Here is a 19785-nt window from a genome sequence, read left to right on the forward strand (position 1 = left end):
AGTTAAGAAAAAACTTCTGCAATTCATTTGGCTATAATTTAAATTAGGCTTTTTACATAGCCATGAATATATTTAATTATATTTAACTGTTTTAATTTCAAGTGTATGACAATAAACAGATTTTGGGGATGCTACTTTTCATCATGTAACTGTAAATGGTGCCCTAAACGTCATTACACTAATTTAACTAAACAAATTTCTGTTTGGCAAATATATTCTCAACCATATTTGAACAATATTGTTTCATAAGCCTGTATGTATGAATGTGACAAAATTGTGATCTGTAGTAAAATAGCACATTTAGACTATAATAATTGGTGAATACGGGCTGCTCTCTAATAATATTTTGCACATTTTTGTATTGTTTTGTTATTAAAATGTTATATTGTATTGTGCTATTTAACCAAACAGATATGGTTACAGTTCACAGTATGTTTCTCGATGTAAAAGAAGCTTATAGCTACTTAACGCTAACGATAGTCTGGAGAAAGGATTTTATTTTGAAGGTTTTCCAACAGGAAGTTTAATTGTTGCACTCAGGGCCCGCAGGTGTGTCTAGCAGAGATAATTACAAACCAAAACCGTCTGAAAGTCAGTGATGTGTTTTAATACGAGAAACGTCTGCTTTGTTCTGGAATAACATACAGCTGTGGGGACATATTCTGCTCTAAACTCAAAATATTTTTGTTAAAATAATTGTAGGAGGGACATGAGAGGAGAAACAGCTGTGGTAAGTCTTTAGAAAATATATTTTAATAAAAAGTAAAGATAAAGGGATATGAAGGGGAAAAAACTTCCCCGTGTGCACCAGATAATTTCTCTAATTCTTGTGTAACTCACACAGTATTTCGGGCTAATGTGTAAATAACTAACCTAATTGTGCTTTATTTCTAGTTTGGGTTATAATAAAGTAACATTGCTGCATTGCTTGCCAGACGTCACCGCTAGGCGCACGTGAAAGTTATTTTTATTTTTGCTTTAATGGCCCTTTGCGGGCTCCGTAAATTCATGTTTGTAGAGAGAACATAAGAAACATTTAAAAGGCTTTGTTGTTAAGGAAAACAGAGATTTTTCTTAGTATTTAATTTCTAACTATTTAGCTCGTTTTAAGTAAAAAAGAAAACTGGAGTGGGTGAACATGGAGGAGCAGCATCACTAACTACTTCACTGGAGTGGCTACCTGCGAGTTCTTTAAACTGGTTTTCTGGTACAAATATATTTAATATATAAATTTGGCCCTGTTTGGAGTTTTTAGTTCCAAAGTATGAAATTACATAAATCCTCATCTTTTTCAAAAATACGATGCAAAGCTAAAGTGGCAGATACAACTAAAGCAATGATTTCCTGATACACAGACCTATTATATTTTCTTGTACAGATGCTGTTTTAGTGATATAATGAGTTACCAAACGTTTGTCGTGACAAACAAGCTGCGCTGCCAAACGCAACTGCCATGGCAACCATTTGTGAATTCCTTCTGCATTGTTTTCTTGGCTGCTCTTTGACGTCACCTCTGAAGGCAAAATCCATTTAAACATAACAGGTTTGTTCAATAGTAAAACTTTATTTGAGTTATTGAAAGTACACAATTGTGACTGTAAAGACGAATTCACTTCAGAAATCTCATTTAGTTACATAGAATGGAACAGTATTCTGCTCACAAGTACATATCTGAGGATGAATATAGGTTTCTCTGCAGTCTTCTTCTGCTTCAAAGGTTTTCCATGTTTAAGTAAGTATGGAAAAAGAGATAGTAAAAAGATATTTGCATTTCCAAACCTTTTTTGTCCTATTGTCTAAATATTGTCTCAATCCATCCATCCCATTGTTTTTCCATTCATCTGTTAATCAATCTATTCAGCGGTTCATCTGATTTCCCATCCATCAGTTGTCCATTCATCATCTGATTGTGCACCCTATGGGTTGTCTGTCCATCCATCCTTCCGTCCAGTTGTCCATTCTTGCAATCGTCCCTCCATCAATCCAGCCCTTCCTTTCTTTCCTTACTGTTTTTATGGCAGAATCTATATTTAAAGCCTCAGCTTTCCAGAAGTTTCTGTACTTAATCCATTGTGGGCCTTTATTGACTTATCCTTAAAAATTTAAATCAAATGGACTAAACATTAATCTAGTTTGGGTACAATACTTGCACGCGATCTTCTGTTCTAGCTTCTCTTTACAAAAGGTTTCAGTGCTTGCATGTTACAGTTGTTCAGTCTAGTTTTTCAGGTTCTGTTTTATTTGTCTGTCAAATCACCTGCCAGTTGAGCTATGTTAGGAAATGAACGTTTCGATTTTGTTTTACTCGCCTTGTGACTCTTTGCTGTGAGAGATATTGAGATTTATGTAGCCAACTAAGTTGAGCGCTAAAACCAAGCAATAATTGAAAGCTTACCAGAACTGAAATAAAAATCTCTAATTATGTCATGATACAAAATAAATCTGTACATTCTTGGTCAAGCAATGATCTGTCTATGCAGAGTTTCGCAAAACATGCTGGAAAAGGTTTCTCATGACCTCTTTCATCATCGGTACAATGTAGGTGGTTGCACAAATATACAATGGAAATTAGAGGCAGTTTCAAAAGGAACGGTGTTCATGCAAACCTCCTTTTGACTGTTTTATGTTTTTTCCTTTAAAAGAACATTACATTTTCTAGCTTTTTAAACCTAACATAACAAATTAAGCTGAAAAAAACATTTTTGTAGTTGGAAAAACATACTGGAATGTTACAAAAGCCAGCTTTTCTGCTTTTACCATATTTAAAGAGGAATTAACAGCTAGGTACACTCTTTGTTTTTGTGTTTTTTTTTTTTTTATCATGTAGCTAAGAGGAGAAATGAAGTTGGGGTGAAATCGGAACCAGTTGTTGTAGTTCATTATTTTGGGAGTAGTAAGAAAGGCCCTTTCCAAACAACTTCAGGATATTTTACTCTGCATTGCAAAAGCTTGGAAAATGACTTAAACTGGTTGGTCATGTGTCCAGGTGTGGATTTTCAAGAAGTTTACCCCTGTATGAAAGGACTGTGCTCTAAAAGTGTGAAAACGTGAGAGCTGCATTTCCAAATTTACAGGGCCCAGTTTAAATATTATAAGCAATTACAAAACTTCTGGAACAAATAAACTTAAAAATGACCTGAGGATTCTGACCTGCTTGGGTTATTAGGGCAAAAACACTATTTTCTTCTAAAGAATATCTTACGTTTAAAAAGTTACATTTGAACTAACACATTTTTAAAACGATGTCCTTTAGACAAACAAGACTGATGTTTGGCTGTAATGCACAGCAACATGTTTGGTGAAACATACACACCAACGCTCATATGCATGGTGGTGGTGGTGGATCGCTGATGATTTGGGCTCACTTTGTTTTCTGAACCGGTCTCTACCACCTCCTTTTACAGAAACAAAGTCCAGATGCAATGACCCAGTTATCACTGAGATCCTAAACCAACTGAAATGCTTTAGCTGAGATTTGAAGAAAAGTCCTCACAAATAAATCCCCAAAAGTGAATCATTTTTTGAGTAATGACAGATTGATATCATGCAGCTCATTAAGAGATTGCTTCTGAACAGGCTTTAACATGATCATGAAAACTTCTATATAGACATTTTGCCCCAGTGTTCGTTAAATATGGATAGCGTTGGAATTCATGGGGTTCTCTTTTTGTAATGTCTGTAAGAGGAAACAGTTGAATAAGAAGGATTTGTAAAATTAAAGACGTGGGTTAATAAGATTGAGAAGTGAGACGCATGTCTGCATGCTATGCACACGGCGGAACAGATCTTTGAATTGCTGTGATCACGAGGTGCTCGGAAAGTGATTTACCAAAAACATTTTAACTCAGGTTTTGGCATTACAATGTCTATAACTGGATTCATAAAGTTCCTCCTGTATGCCTGAGGTCATTTCAGACAAACCTGGGACAAGTCCAACATCCTCCTTGGAAAATGTGTACACTGCATCTGTTGGACTAACACCTGGATCACACAGCAGGATTTTAAAATAGTCGGTTCATTTAATTTATAAAACCCGAGACACCCAACACATCAAGGGTTGTCTCTGGTCCTCAGTTCAACATCTGTGATGCTGTAGGTGTACATAAGTGTACGTCCCTTTTAACATGCATGAAGAGTTGATGCAAGGTAGTAAACACAACCGTTATACATACTACTGATGGTAGTTCACTTTTTTTTAACAATTGATTTGATTTGACTTTTGCTTCATAGGGAGGAGAGTGGTCAGCGGCTACAGATATGGACAGCCAGCACTTTGGACAGGTGAGAGGAAACAATAAATAAATTGTTGATCAAAGGAATTGTCTGCCTTTTTTGTAAGAATCTAAACATTCATCGGTGTTGCTGCTGCTGTTTAAACTATTGCTGTCATTAGAGTTGTATAACACCCCAGGATAAGCATTTTGTATAGAACTGGTTAATCTGCACTTTTGTTTTGTGATCTATCTGGAAGTCTAATTGTTGTCTTAAGAGCTTAAGTCGTAGGTGTGTCTGTGTCACATTTTGTCCGACTAGAATTTTCTGTTCGGAAACTTCATTCTTATTGTGATTAATGGCTAAATTACGAGACTAGAATCAGCACTTTGAAATGCCTGTTTTGTTGCCCTGTTTTGTATTGGTGGTGTTTCATGATGCAACAACTTTTACGTTATAAGAAGAGCTTAGAGCGGTGTTTAAACTTCTGTCATTTTTCAGAATGGAGAGCCAGAAGAATTTCCTTCAAGCCATCAGATTTGATTTTGAGTGATTGCCTGTCACAGTTCTGCAGGTTTAACACAATCTCATCTCATATTGCATTCTTGTTTCTTTAAATAGAATGGAGGCTCTGAAGATCCGATCAGAACGAACCCTTTTTATGCATATTACAAGGTATTTACTTTACAGATCTATGCCTAATGACACGATTAACTGCTTTTAATGAATAAATTCCAAATAAAGTTCTGTTCTGCACTAGGAATCGACCAACAAAACTAATGGAATGGAGAACGCTGGAACAAAACCTTCAGCACAAGCAGATGTTGATTACATCCTTATGCCCCCTCTTGAATTCCTAAACTCACCTCAGGACGTTGGTTATGGAATTGAGACAACAGAAAATGGAGTTAAACTTTCTGAACATCTTAACATGCCTCAGGCGTACGACCCTAAAGATGAGCTCTTCCTACCCTCCTCTCCTAGCCTCGGTGCCACAGCCAATGAGGATGCTCATAACACGGCTCTGAAAAATAAAAATTTAGCTCAAACACAAAGGTTCCCTAAACCCAGACAGAGAGGTGACTCAGACATCTTTAGAGATGCTTTGTTCAGGTCATCAATCAAAGGGTATGACTTCATCCACTCTCCACAAACTGTGACACCAAGCCCATTTTACAAAACAGCCTCAGAAGCAGATTTGTTTTCAAATAAAGGTAAGGAACACTTCCATGTGAATGAACACCAACAAGGTGACTTCATTACAGACAGTGACCCCTCTGGCAAGTCTTTTGAGGAAAAATCTGACCCGTTTTCATCATCCACACATACTGTTGATCCATTCCCTAGTCCGCTTGCAAGGAATTCATTCAATGTCTCTAGCTTGGATGATCCTTTTAGTCTGACTCCCTCTAAGCAATATGACCACCTCCAGGATGTTTTCAGTAGTGTAAATGAGGGCAAGGATATATTTGAGATAACCCCCTCCAAGACCACTTTCTCTCCACCTTCAACCAACAGTCCATCTGAGTTTAAGTTGGACACACCAGCATCAACAGACCTTTTCAAGAAAAGACCACCAAAAATTCCTCCAGTCATTCCACCAAAGCCTCCAAACCAGCCAAGAGATCTTTTGACAACTCCTCAGGGAAGCAAAGAGGTTATTCCTTGGCCGACCCTCTTCAGTCAGGCCAGCGGTCTGTCCCCCTCACCCAGCTTTTCTCCAGCTGATATGAATCACGTATGTAACTCTTTTATATGACAAGTGAAAGAGCTTTAAGGCTTCTACAAAGTCATTTCATGTTGTGCAGGTGCAGACTTTCAAGCGACCACCAAGACCCCTTCCGCGAACTCGACAACCCAAGGCAGAGGAGCCCCCAAAGCCAGAGACTCCTTCGCCCTCTGTACTCAATGTAAGCCACAATAACTCAGAACATTTTGATGTTTTGTGGTGAACTTAATCATGAGGACAATTTTGTTTGGTTTTCATGTTTTTGCTGCATATCTTTTTCTGTCTCTTAAACTCTTAGACTGCACTTGAACCAGAAGTGCCTGAACCACATGTTGCTGTGCCAGAAGTTCCAAAACCTCCCCCTAAACCAGTCTTCAAACCTCTCGCCAAACCAGTCCTTCCTCGTAAACCAAAGAAGCCGGTAAGTAGTGTGCTTTAGTTATTTTTATGTTCAAATAGTTATTTATGGGTATTGTGTGCAGCTATCACCACACAGTTGTGGATTCATCATTTTCTTTATTTTAATTAACCAAACAAATGCTATATGACACAAAACCTCGGTTCAACTCCATTTGGCCTAAAAACAAGAAATGGTCACCTCTGCATTTAAGGCAAGACTGACTGCCTAACCCTGGGCCTTGACCTCATATCTTGAACCTGGTTCTTTATCCATGAAAATAGTAATGGACTTCACTTCTTATTTACTGTGGAAACCAGATGTTTGCATACACTGAATAAATAGTCATGTTTTTCTTAATGGCATCAATTCAGATGAAGTTTGTATTTTTATACAGTGAATGTAGTTTTAACATTATATTGTAACTCTTTGTGTGTGAAACCAGTCTCAGATTTGTAAATTATCATAATCTAATAATCCTGTAAGAGTGCTGATTTCATTGTTTTTGTGATGTTTGGTACACAGATAGAAAATAGATTACTGAGGATATTTTTATATATATTGTTTTACAGGAGAACAGACCTCTAGAACCTGAGAACTATGTTGTCTTTGAGGACATCCTCCTTATTGGACAGGTGAGTTGCAGCTAGGAATATGTCAGCTGTAAACTTCACAATTTCAGTTTAAGTACAGTACAATCAGATGTTGGGTAGAATGAAAGATATGATGCATGTTCTAAATACAAAGCTACAATATTAGGGGTTTATCTTACAATGAATGCACACTTGGGTTACTGGGTTTTGGGGTCACAGGTCAGTATGGTGATGGTACAACAGGAAAAGAAACAAATACTAAATGAAAGATTTATTTTGATAACATTACAAGAACACAATAAGCTGTACAAAAAGATTAACATTTACAATATTCAAAAAGTGCTCATTAGCTTTGAAAGGACCTGTGCCAAACAGATCAAATATTAAAGAAAAGGTTTGATAAAGTCTAAAATGGAAGCACACTGCAAAACTAACAAGAAGCTTTTTATTTGCCCTCAACCTAATGCAAATTAGCACTGAATCAAATCATATCCACGAATGTGAAAATCCAAAAAGTGTAAAATGTTGAACACTAATCAGCCAGGAGGTTAGTTAACACCAAGTGAAGTTAAGTACAACCCCACCAACAGCCCCAACCCAGCTTGCTCACACACTCATGCATTCCAGCGGTTGTCAATGGTATTAATACATGCTTGCTAATTGGTTGGCAAGATGTATACAAGACTGTGTTTATTTCCATCTGTCGGAACAGGTTACCAGGTTGTTTTTATTGTGCCAGGAGCTAAAGGTCCTGTTTACATAACGTTTTTGGTAAGAGCGGAAAAGTTTAGTTGCATTTCTACTGTTTGTCTACACAACAACGGAACAATTTGAAAACAGATTCCACACTGTAACATTTTGAAAAGGTCCCAGTTGTATAGACAGGAAAAACAGAATCCTGCTGTGCAGTATGTCAGCAATCAGAAATTAATGTGCACAACATATCTGATGCTAAACACTTTAAAACCTACAGAAGATATCAACAAAAACGATGGCGGATTGCAGAGTATTGTTTTCAATCTAATGACGTTTCTCTAAAGTGCTCATTTTCTACAGCATTTTTAAGCAGGGACCGTTTTCAAATAACATACCGCCTACTAGTGGCGTAGGTGGGGAATTACTCCATTTTCACGTTTCTATGTGTCATCTGCACAGAGATCGTAATTAAAACAGTGTTTTGTAGAAGTGTGTAACAGAAATAGAGAAACTATCCCGTCTATTATACAGTTGTGTGCATTGGGCCATAAACTCAATTACGCGTGGTGAATGACCTTAACACTCAGTTTGGTCAGATTTTCCTTTGAGAATCCAAAGTTGTTTCTCATCAGTCTTCTGGATTGTTTTTTTTCACTCTGAATGAGCAGAGTTTAACAATAAGTCATAAAAACAGACATTTTCTGTTCTGAATAACAGTGGTGATCTGGAACTGACCAAATCATTGTCTGATTGCTTGAAACTGTCTTTGACATCTCTACGATGTTGGTTGGGGACAATTACATGTTCTCCTACGACCCAATAAAATCTCAGGATGCTTCAGCATGACTGGGCTGGATGAATGTGACCAGAGAGCTTAACCACGATTGTCTTACCAGAACCGATTCTGATGCCAATGAAGAAATAAGTTATTTTGGCAGACATGTTTTGTGCTGATCTAATTTAGGATATAGAAGCAAAAGTCAGAATTTTCTTTTTTCCTTAAAATCAGGAGCAATGTGTGGAAGATTGGCCTGAGGATAGTCCTGAGCTGGATCCAGATTTTAAGCCAGTAAGAAAATAAATCTTTTTTTTCTTATTATTTTTCTTTACCTTTTTTTCTTTTATTTTTTTTACAACAGATTTTAAATGTAAAAATCTAAATTTATTTCTGTTTGGATTCTCAAAGTCTGGAAAATTAAGACTACGGAGAGACTCATTAAAGGTCAGTCCCTTCAGTTTCTTCTTTTGAACTTAGCTTCTTCTCTGCTTAAAAGTTAGTAAAAGACTTAAAACTCTGTTTTTAGTTAAAGATGGAATCGGACGGAGGAAGCAGTGAAGACCCTGATGGCACATTTGGCCATAATAAGGTAAAATATTAACTTCTTCCTGCATGTTCTTTTGAACCAGCTGGAGCTTCACCTCCACTGTGAACATTACTTTACAGAAAAAAAACAAGAAACTGAGAATGTCGCTGCTATCCAGAAGAAGCTCAAAGGTAAATCTGATCTAATAAAATCATATTTCATTGCTTTGCATATCTTTTGCTTTGTGTTATTAAAATGGTAATGACTTTGACATTATAGGACAAATACTCTGATGATACGACTGAGGGAAAGAGTAACACACTGCCCATCCGAGGAAAATCATCCAAGGTGACGATTCTCACACGAGTTAGAAAAACGCTTGCCCTCCTCTTTTATGCAAACAGGTTTTATTCTGGTAACGACATATCCTTACAACAAATGTTAATGAAGTAACTTGCTGTTTTAGAGAAACCTATTACTAAACGTTGAAGATTAATACACTTATAATTTATTTTAACATGGCTTCTGTTTTGCAGGAGTTTGGTTCAAATGGGCATATTTCTACAGGAGATGATGAAGATTATAGTTTGGACTATAAAGTATGTTTTGTTTTTTTCAACTATACAAAGTCTGGTTATAAACACAGTTGATAAATGGCTTTTATAACGTATTTAATGCCTCCAGAAAAAAACTCCAAAGACCAAAGTCGGTCATATGTTTCGGCGAGCTTCGATTGCTTCCTCCAAATACGAGAAGGACATGAATGGGCATTCATCAAAGGTAGGTTTAGGAAGCTGTTTGGAGATTGGCTGAGGGATTTGATTCTAGCTTTCCTTACACTCCTTCCAGCCTGGCCTCTATAATGTTAAAAAGCAAACTGATGTGTAAATATTTCATTAAGTCAGTCCTCTGTGTAACAGGACCGTGACTCTGGTAAAAGCAGCAAGAGGAAAAACTCCATTTTACGTCGGCAGTCTGAGGTAAACAACTTCCATTTCACAGGCTCTAGTTAAATGTAGAAAAGCGGGAAGGAGTTCAAGTATTCAACAGAAAGTGAAATTAGAGTGAATGTACAAGTTGATTTTTTTTAAACAATCTGCCTTTACTGTTTAAGCTTGAAACCGTTACTTTTTCAGGGCTCTGTGTTGGATGAAAGAGATTATGAAGAGGCAATGAAAAGTGGACAGGTTGGAAGATGTTTCTTTTTGTTATTTAGAAAAATGGGACAATTTAGACCCATTTCTGATGATATAAAACCACAACTTTGAATGATTCACTGTGCCTTTGTTAAATCTAATCTGTTTTCCACAGAGGAGTAACAACAAGGTGAAAGTAAAGTTTGTGCCTAAAAGAGGATTTGCCATATCTTTAGAAAAGGTATAAAACATCGGCTACACTCTGATTATATTGCTCTTCAAATAAAAACCATCCCATCTCATTTCAACTTTCTTATCTACAGCCAAAGGAACCAAAAGGAGCTTATGGATATACTCCTTGCAAGGGCTCAAAGGTATGGCTGCAAGTTGTTATTAAAGTGATTGTGACAGTGAGCTTTTTGATAATTTTGTGGTATGAGGATGTCTGAACTGGGTCACATGTTTGGGATGTTTTACCCCACCCCCCACAGGACAAATCACATGATGAAGATTCTGGTGCACATGGCTACACACCTCGTGACAAGCAGGTAACGATCTGTTTCAGTTTGAGCAATAACAATCTGTCTGATATGAGGGTAGATATGTTAACTTGAGATGCCACAGTATGTTTTTTGGTCAGTTTCCCAGAGCTTGCAGTGCTTGGCAAAAGTATTCATGCCCCTTGAACATGTTCACATTTCTTCATGAGACATTAACTTCAATTTAGTAAATAAATGTTATGAGCCCCCATAATAAAACCCAGTGTTTGATGCAATCTTGGTCAAATCCAGCTGTTGAGTGAAAGGCTTTAGAGGTTTGTTACAGAATATTAGTGAACAGCATTATTTAGACCAAGCACCACAACAGATGGGTCAGGAAGAACATTGTGGAAAAGCTGAGTTGGGTTTTAAAGCAATATCCCAAGGTTTGATCGATTCTTGGAGCATTGTTCAATCCATCATCTGAAAATGGAAAGAGTATGAGAAGACTGCCCCTAAACTGAGGCCCATGGTGCAGCAATCTGCAGCTTATGTAGGAGTGTCTGTTGACAGGAAAACCACTAGTTCACTCCACAAATCTTACCTTTATGGAAAAGTGGCAAGAAAATCATAAGAAGTTCCATCTACTGTGATGCTGCAACACATTTAGGGAACGCAACAGGTGCTTGGGTCAGATGAGACCAAAGTTTTTGGCCTGCCTTCTGTGCAGTGGGAAAAAAAGTCACCATCATGGGCATCTGATTTATGTTGTAAAATGGCAGGGTAAATTGTGAACCAATAATGGAAACCACCAATCTCAACAGCTCATGAAACAATGGTGTTTTATTTATTTCTCCAGGGCTAGCTTTGCCATGTTATTAGCCCAGGCGAAATGTCAGAAGTATGTGACTTCTGGTGTCTTAAGAGACCTTTTTGTGCTAGAGATCACAAGATCGATCCATGAAACCTCCAAAACGAATCACCTATTTTTGTTGTTTTCATTTAAATGCTGATTAATAAGACTTTTAAGAGTTTACAGCTAGATGTGGTTCAAAAATAGTCCCTTAGATGCTGTTTTTGACTGAGAAACAGACACCTGCATCTGTTTGTATGTTGCTGCAGCTGCCTTCACCTGCAGTGCCGTGAAAAGTTATCAGAAAAGTTTGAGATTTATGGCGAGTGAGAGAGAAGTTGCACAAATATAACACAAATTGATGGGATGATGAATAGAGCTAAATACAGGGCAATGCTTTACGAATATTTGTTACATGCTGCAAAGGACTCTGGGGTTCTGGAGGTCCACCTTCCAGTAGGATGACAACCCTAAACATACAGCCAAAGCTGCAATGAGGGGTATAAGTCAAAGCATACCCATTTGTTAAAAAGACCCAGTCAAAGTCCTGACTTAAGTGCAGTTGAGAAACTGGCAATACTTCATCCAACCTTACTGAGATTGAGAGAAGACTGGTCAAAAATGTCTCTCTAAATTTGGAAAGCTGGTAGATGCTTCAGAAGCTGTGGTTGTAACCAAATGTGGTAAATGCATACTGACTGAGAGGGGATGCCACACATTTTAGGTTTTTCTTTTGATTTTCCATAAAGACATTGAAGTTTAGTGTTTTAATGTTACAGAATATGAAAACGTTCAAGGTGTTATCAAAACTTTTTGCAAGGTGCAGCAATACTTTAGCAGATGTGAAAAGTCTAAAAAAAAATACAACTTTTGACTTCTGCAACCAAACCTTATTCCTGCAGTAAGACATGGTCGGGGGAGCGTCATGCTTTATGGTTGCTTTGCAAAGAAAAGATCCCCTTATTCTTCTAGTACCTTTGTGCTGTCTGTGTTTTGTTTTTTTATTTTGGTGGTTTTTTGTTTTTGTTTAAGGATCAGGACTTTGAAGACTTTAAGGAGATGGAAGCTCTCAGTCTTCATTCAACTAAGGTAATAGATTTCTTTTCATCAGCAGGATGCCATCAGTGCTTGATTGACACATAAGAGACTAAATGAGCAAACTTTAAATGTTACATTCAGGCTACCATCATGGATGAAGAGAAACAGCAGAAATCTCACCGTTATTCACCAAGTCTATATGGAGACGACAATGACGGAGCCAAAGAACACAAACATGTAACTTCCTGCCTTTTTTTTCTTAGGAATCAGATGGAGATTTACCACAATAAAAGTTTTTCAACAGTTGACTCTACTTTTTCAGAGACTGTGGAAAACACAAAAATGAGCATTGATTATTATTGCTTTAACTTGAATAACTACTTATTATCTTGCTAGAATTTGTTACGTTTTTTTTTTTTTTTACTTGTAACATTTTAAAAGTACAAATGCAAAATGATCTTGTTTCTGGCAGAAAAAGTCCAAACATAAGCTTTCTCTGCCACACAAATCTAAGGCAGCACATGGACCGAGTGAGGCAAGTAGAACCAGCTCCCCCTCAGTATGTGTATTTCAAATAATTAACATGTAATAATTATTTGGTCGTCTGATTGGATTACTGGCTTTTATATTTTTAGTGGGACTCTGATGATGATGAAATGACAGAAAAAGATTTGAAAAGAACTGAAGAGGACTATGAAGAAGATCCAGATGAGACTGAAATCCTTAAAATGGTATTCTTTGTTCTTTGCAGTCTGTACTTTATTCTAGACTAGTGTTTTTTCTTTTTTTTTAAGTGATCATAAACCTTTTTTAAAATGCTTTCTTCTTTCCAACAGAAAAAGCAATTTAAATTTAAAGTTCCCAAAAAACACAAGCACAAAGTAAGTCTGTTTGGTCAGCTCTAACCAGGCAAGCTCATTGTTTTCAGATTGATTGACAGATTTTCGGCTTAACTGTCTTCTAACAGAGCAAAAAGGCCAAGAACCAAATGGAAGGCGCATCTGATGAGCACTTCTCAGAGGCTGCTAAGGTACGTCTGCAACTTTTCCACTGGAGAAATGTTTCTCCTATAAAACAGTCTCTGACACTGATTCTTCAGTGACGTCACTTACAGTTTATTATAATGTACAACTGACTTTAAGAGGGCAGCAACTCACCAAGCTTCTTAGTGCCTTGTATTTCTTCTTCACGTCCTTTTAAACTTTATTAAATTTTGTCACATTACAAACACATTTTACTGTATAAAGATTTTATGTGATTAAAGTAGTGGAAATTACATTGTTTTTAAAGTTTTACAAAAGGAAATGTGTAAAAGTGAGCTGTGCATTTGTGATCAGCTCCTCATGACTCCCTTCTTTGCAGAACCACCTCTCACTTTTGGGGTCTTATTGGATGAAGATCTAAACTATGATGGATCTTAAATCTGTTGAGGCCTCTAACTGGTTTTCTTCTAAGATTGGTCCGAATTTAGCATCAACATTCCATCAGCTTTCCTGTCCCAGCTGAAGAAATATATCCCCACAGCATAATGCTGCCACCACCATGTTTCATAAAAAGATTGTTTCTTCATAGTGAATTGAACCACACATATGTTGCCTGCAGGAATTAGAACTTTCTTCCACATGTTTGCCGTGGCCCGTACATGGCTGGTAACAAATGGAAAATTGGAGTTCTTGAGTCTCTTTCAACAATGGCTTTCTTCTTGTCACATTTTCATAAAGAGCTGATTTTTGGAGAGCAGGACTAATAGCTGTCCACATCAACAGTTGGTCCCTCCTGAGCTGTGGGTTGAAGCAACTCCTCCAGAGTTACCGTGGGTATCTGGGCTGCTTCTGATTAATCTTGTTTGTTGGAAATTGTTCCGTACTCTGGCCACTTTCTGATTCAGTTTGGTTGATTTTTGGAAGACGTAAACGATGCAGGATTAAAAACAAACGCTTCACTTTTAAATTTTCATTTGTGAAATTAAGAAAACCATGTATGAATTCCCTTCTGCAGCACAATTCAGCTCTGCATTGCACCGGTATACAACGTAAAATAGACTGAAATTTGTGGTTGTGGAAACGTTCTAGCAGTATGAATAGTTTTGTAACTCTGTACTCTAATCTTTACTTTGTTTTTTCAGCAAATATCAGTTTATTTGCTTTAGAACTTTTCCCAAACTCTAAACTGATTGCTTTGATTGGGAATCTTGACTTTTATTACTCACACAGAACCAAATTATGTAACAAATGTCATTCATTTCGTTTGAGACAGAAATGGGGAAAGTTAATTCCTTGGGACATAAATCCCAGTATATCAATGTTTCGCCACTCAACATGTTTACCATAAAAGAGAGAGAAGCATGAGTACTGAAATATACAGAAAACACTTATTTAGAAAAAGAAAACCTTTTGGTATTGCTGGTCCAATTGGTTGATGTTAGCTGACTGACCATCACAAGCTGTGGCTTTCACCTGTTTGCTTCCATTTCTCAATTGCTCCTTGAAGCTTCCCTGTAACATGTTACCAGACTGGTTCAGCTGCATAACGTCGTCGTTGACGCACCAGCTCCCGCTAAAAGGTTTCACGTGTATAAAGCCCTAAGTAGTGCTGACATCAATACCTAAACTGTATGAAAGTAAAGTAAAGCGTGTTGCAAACACCGGCTGACGTATTCATCCTCACCCCTCATTCAGGCGGCCTGGGCGGCAGCTCAGATGGACGAGCAAGCTTTCGGCGGTGCGGAAGATGAGGAAGATGAGGAAGAAGGGGTTAGTTTCTTTGGTTATACAAAAATGTCTATGTAGATATGTTCCTTTTTACTTTCTCTGCTTTTAGGAACAAGTATTACAGATTTCTCCTGTTTTTTGTCACGCTTAATATTTTTTTAATCAAACCAGACAAGGATAACCTCAATAATAAAAACAGCTTTTAAATGTTGATTTCACTCAGTGAAGAAAGCTATCCAAACTGACCTGTTATGATTAACCAGTCAACTGCTGAGTTAAATATTAAACATTTTTAGTAAACTTTCTTTACTAAATTTTCAAAAAGCAAAACTTAATGCCGTGGCGTAGAAAAATTCAATAACTGACGAGAACCAATCATAGAAGACCATCAGTCAAGTGGTTCCCACTTTGCTGGGCTTACACTGCAGGTTTCCCCCACTTGAAAAGGCAGCTTGCTTCAATAGGATTCAAACTGGATTTTACTCAATGACCCAGAAACACTCTTTTCTTTTCTTTCTTTCTTTCCTTTATTTTTAAAGTTTACAGGTGGTCACAATAAGTGAAAAACCTTAAACACAAAGAAAACACAAAAGGGTTAAGCAAAAACCCAATAAACCACATTTAACTATGATCAAAATAATTAGCCCTTTAAATGATTATAAATTATTCTTGAAGCTAAGTATAACATTCCAAATTAAACACCCAAAAATCAAACAAATATTTAAAGCATTAAATATCAGTTTCTACATATATTCAAGTACAGTCTGCTGCTCACCGGCTCCTTCCTTTCCTTGAAACAAACTTTCTCAGTCCTGCTGTGTCCATTTTCCAGCACCTCTCTCACACATTGTCAGCAGCTCATGTGTTAGAGAATACCTCCAAACAATTTATTTAATCATCTCCACCTGGAGCAAACAGGCTGCTGCCACCAGGGTGGGAGACACACTCAGACCTGCACTCAGACAGAAAGGGGCGGGGTCTGAAGCTCAGCTCAACACCATCAGTCTGGGAAGAGTTACAGAAGGTATTTCTAAGGCTTTTGGACTCTAGCAAACTATTTGGAGAGCCTTTAGGTCACAAATGGAGAAAACATGGAGAACTGGTGAACTTTCCCAGGAGTAGCTGGCCTACCAATATTTCTCCGAGAGTGAATCGACAGCTCAGGTAGTCACAAAAGAACCCATAACATCTAAAGCAAGCCTCACTTGCTTTAGATGAGGTCAGTGTTTGTGATTCGTCAATAAAAGAGACTGGGCCAAAATGGCATTAAAGTGAGAGATCCATTGGTAAAATAACTGCTGACCAAAACGAGCAGTAATGCCTGCCTCTCATTTGTCAAAAAACACTGATCCCAAGACTTCTGGGAGAATATTCTGTGGACTGACGAAACAAAAGTGGAGCTTTTTTGTTGAAGGTTTGTGTCTCGTTGCTTCTGGTGGAAAATTAACGCAGCAATTCTGGAAAGGAAGATCTTATGACCAATCCAACAGGACCTGGACTACTTGCTATATATGATGGAACCATAAATTCAGCTCCCTACCCAAAAGTTCCTGAAGGGTTGTTCCGGCCATTTGTTTGTGACCTCAAGTTTCGGTATTATCGGTCTATGCTACAGGATACTGATCCAAAGTGCACCCATAGGCCTACCTCTAAATGACTGAAAACAAACAAAATGAAGGTTCTAAAGTGGTAGTCAAAATCTGACATCCTGTCATTCATCCTCATTTACTATTTTCCTATAGGGCCAGGTTAGTTTGGATAGCTTTTGTCCCCTTAATAAAGGAAGCCATCATTTGAAAACTGCATGTTGTATTTACTGAGGGTCTATAGAACATTGTTATATGTGAAACAACACGGTGGGTCAAAGAGAAGACCTGTGCATGGGGGCAAATATTACTTTACAGCATGTTTTATATCTTTTTGTATGTAGGACACTGACAGTTTAATGGAGTGGTGGTACACAGTAGAAAGTGAGTTAAAATTCAACTCCATTCAAAATCAAATGACTAAATGGTATTGGTTTTTATTCACCTGCTGTCTTTGCTTTTCAGAATGGGATGAACTGCTATCAGATGAAGAGGATGCAGCCCTCAAAGAGGATGAGGCAAAGTGCGATCATTTAATTAATTAATTAATTTATTTTTAACCAGCCTTTCTGAGTGGAGTGACTGGTCATTATAGTATAGCGTTGCAACATGGAGCAGATAATCACTTAATAATAATTGGGTACAAGGAACAATTTGCAATAGGAATTCAATGATTCCAAATCCTTATACTGTACCCATTGGAACCAGGGCTTTTTTGTTTTGGTGCATTTTAGTTTTGGCAGATTTACATTATTAGAAATGTATTTATTAAAACAACAAGCCAAACATTAAGAAGAATAAATATACTTTATAAAATTGTGCTTTGATTGCAGGTCATTCAGCATCTTGGCAGACAAGGTTGAACATGGCATGCGTCTCTTCAACAAGGTGTTCACCGAGCAAGCCGAGATCCTGTGGGGGTCCATCGTCTCGCTCCACGCCCTGGCTGACGACCTCAATGAGTTCCATCACAAAGCTAAGATTGCTGGTATCGGTGGCGGCACCACCACTGCAGTGGGCACTGTGACAGCCATCACTGGGTTGGTTCTGGCTCCCATAACCTTAGGAGTCTCTCTGGTAGTTACAGCTGTGGGCGTGGGGGTAGCGACAGCTGGTGGGATTGCTTCTGCTTCTGCAGCCATCTCTGATAATGTCAACAACAAGAACGACCGCAAAAAGGTAAAATGGCTTTTTGATGGAATAAGACAAAAGGGTGGAGGATGTAGTGCTTGATTGGACACTTTCCACATGTTACTTTTTCTGCTTTATTAGACTCTGGATATTTTCTTCTGTGAAACATCACTTAGTGCTTATTCCCTGTCCTTAATTAGATCGAGGCAGTACTGCAGGAGTATGAAGAACGACTGTTGGAGATCTCCAAGATCCTCCACTTCATCAATCAGGGCTTGTACAGACTGCGTGGCCACCCTTTCCTCAGGTCTGGCACCCAGCATTATTCACAGGACTGGGAAGTTCGCAAGGCGGTCCAGATAATCAGCACAGTGGATTCACCTGTAATGCGAGCAACGGAGATAACTGATGATGCTGTGGACTCCTTGCAAGGACTCTTCAAAGGTATGGACAACTACTTTGTCAAGGAAACCAGAGAGCTGAAGAAAAGCTGCATGAAGGAGCTTGTGGGTGCAATAAGACAAGTGGCAAATGGTCTGAATGACTGCATCATGGAGCTGAACACCATCAGAGAGGAGCTTCAAGATGCTACGGGAAATGTATGAACAACCTTATGATCTCTCTGAGCATGGATCATCACTGACATCTCCTGGCAGAAATGGAGAACTACAGCTTAGTTACAAGCATTTTGATATTTGTATTTAAACACAGCAGTTTATCTTCCATATTGCATTATTTTTGAAAGCGTTCTACCACTGTGACGCTAATGAAGACTTTGTTGGGATTGTGGAAGAGAAGTCCAGCTTTTAAGGATTAGATGGGGTTTCTGTATTTGTATTGTAAAACTTTAAAGCACAAAGGTTAGGTTACTTGTTCATGCTCCATTTTGTTCAGCCTAAGGTATCAACTTTCTGTGTACATGTCAAAGTGGGTTTACTTTGTTGGAAATTAAGTTTATTCACCAAACCTTGAAACCGATCATTTTTGAAAGACTTCATGACCCAATCTTGACAAATAAGGTCCAAACATGTTTAACAGAGTAATGGATGTAATTAATCTACTGTTAATTCCTGGAAACAATGAGTTCATTTAGTGTCGGATTTTAATGGAATGTTACTGATGCAGGTTAAAGGACCTTAAACTGGAAATGAAACTTGTAGTTTTTAAACTGTAAAAAATAAATCTTACATTTACATTCAGATGTTTATAGATAAATGTATTATAATTTAAATCCATTTCTTTGAAACATAACTTAAATTATATTTACAACAGTGCAGGAAGTGAGTGCAATAGTTTCTTTAAGCGCCCTGTGTCACTGTCTGATGGATGTTCTGGCAAGAGCTTAAACACATTATAATGCTGTTTTTTCTACAAGAATTGTCTTAAATGAATGCAAAGCATGTTGCAGAATGATCACACTGAAGTTTGCCTGGTTGATTGTAGACACATTGTCCTTTTATTGTTCATACTGAATCAGTTTATCAGTTGAAGTATTTTCCACACCACTGTGTCCTTCCTAACAACATTTAAATGTAGACATTCTTTAATGTGACGTTTCAAGCTTTTATAGGCAAATTTCACAATATAACACCAAGTAAATCAAACTGTCCACTTAGGAACCAACACTGATTGACAATCAATTTCACATGATGTTGTTCAAATGGAATAGACAACAGGGGGAAATCTTTGGCGATTAGCAACACACTCAATAAAGGAGTGGTTCTGCAGGTGGGGACCACAGACCACTTCTCAGTATCTACTAGTCCTTCTCAAAATATTAGCATATTGTGATAAAGTTAATTATTTTCCATAATGTCATGATGAAAATTTAACATTCATATATTTTAGATTCATTGCACACTAACTGAAATATTTCAGGTCTTTTATTGTCTTAATACGGATGATTGTGGCATACAGCTC

At 37.7% G+C, this 19785-nt stretch overlaps 1 protein-coding gene across 2 annotated transcripts; it reads left to right on the forward strand.

The window, feature by feature from the left end:
• The first annotated feature begins 577 nt into the window (after positions 1–577).
• LOC124880150 lies at positions 578–19064 on the forward strand. 2 transcript variants are annotated; one of them, XM_047385091.1, is made up of 30 exons: positions 578–730; positions 4231–4281; positions 4834–4887; positions 4973–5950; positions 6021–6122; positions 6240–6362; positions 6911–6973; positions 8637–8696; positions 8814–8849; positions 8932–8994; positions 9072–9122; positions 9211–9279; positions 9468–9530; positions 9616–9711; positions 9852–9911; positions 10068–10118; positions 10243–10308; positions 10391–10441; positions 10559–10615; positions 12432–12488; positions 12579–12674; positions 12910–12972; positions 13073–13168; positions 13274–13318; positions 13405–13467; positions 15116–15190; positions 17079–17118; positions 17200–17257; positions 17568–17913; positions 18066–19064. In XM_047385091.1, exons 1-30 carry the CDS (start codon positions 710–712, stop codon positions 18468–18470), a joined length of 3459 nt encoding a protein of 1152 aa, XP_047241047.1. In that variant the 5' UTR covers positions 578–709; the 3' UTR covers positions 18471–19064. The 2 variants fall into 2 exon arrangements, with proteins under 2 accessions (XP_047241047.1, XP_047241048.1); XM_047385092.1 differs by lacking the exons at positions 12432–12488; positions 12579–12674.
• Positions 19065–19785: the final 721 nt, after the last annotated feature.

The sequence above is a fragment of the Girardinichthys multiradiatus genome, chromosome 14 (genome assembly GCF_021462225.1).
Source record: "Girardinichthys multiradiatus isolate DD_20200921_A chromosome 14, DD_fGirMul_XY1, whole genome shotgun sequence".
Lineage (NCBI taxonomy): Eukaryota > Metazoa > Chordata > Actinopteri > Cyprinodontiformes > Goodeidae > Girardinichthys > Girardinichthys multiradiatus.

What these genes read in the sequence shown, in the direction of transcription:
- LOC124880150 (XM_047385091.1), top strand. Translation starts at nt 710, where the DNA reads ATGAGAGGAGAAACAGCTGTG. An exon ending in TATCCAGAAGAAGCTCAAAG is followed by an intron (nt 9,123 to 9,210) that starts GTAAATCTGATC and finishes TTGACATTATAG; the next exon opens with GACAAATACTCTGATGATAC. An exon ending in ACAAGAACGACCGCAAAAAG is followed by an intron (nt 17,914 to 18,065) that starts GTAAAATGGCTT and finishes GTCCTTAATTAG; the next exon opens with ATCGAGGCAGTACTGCAGGA.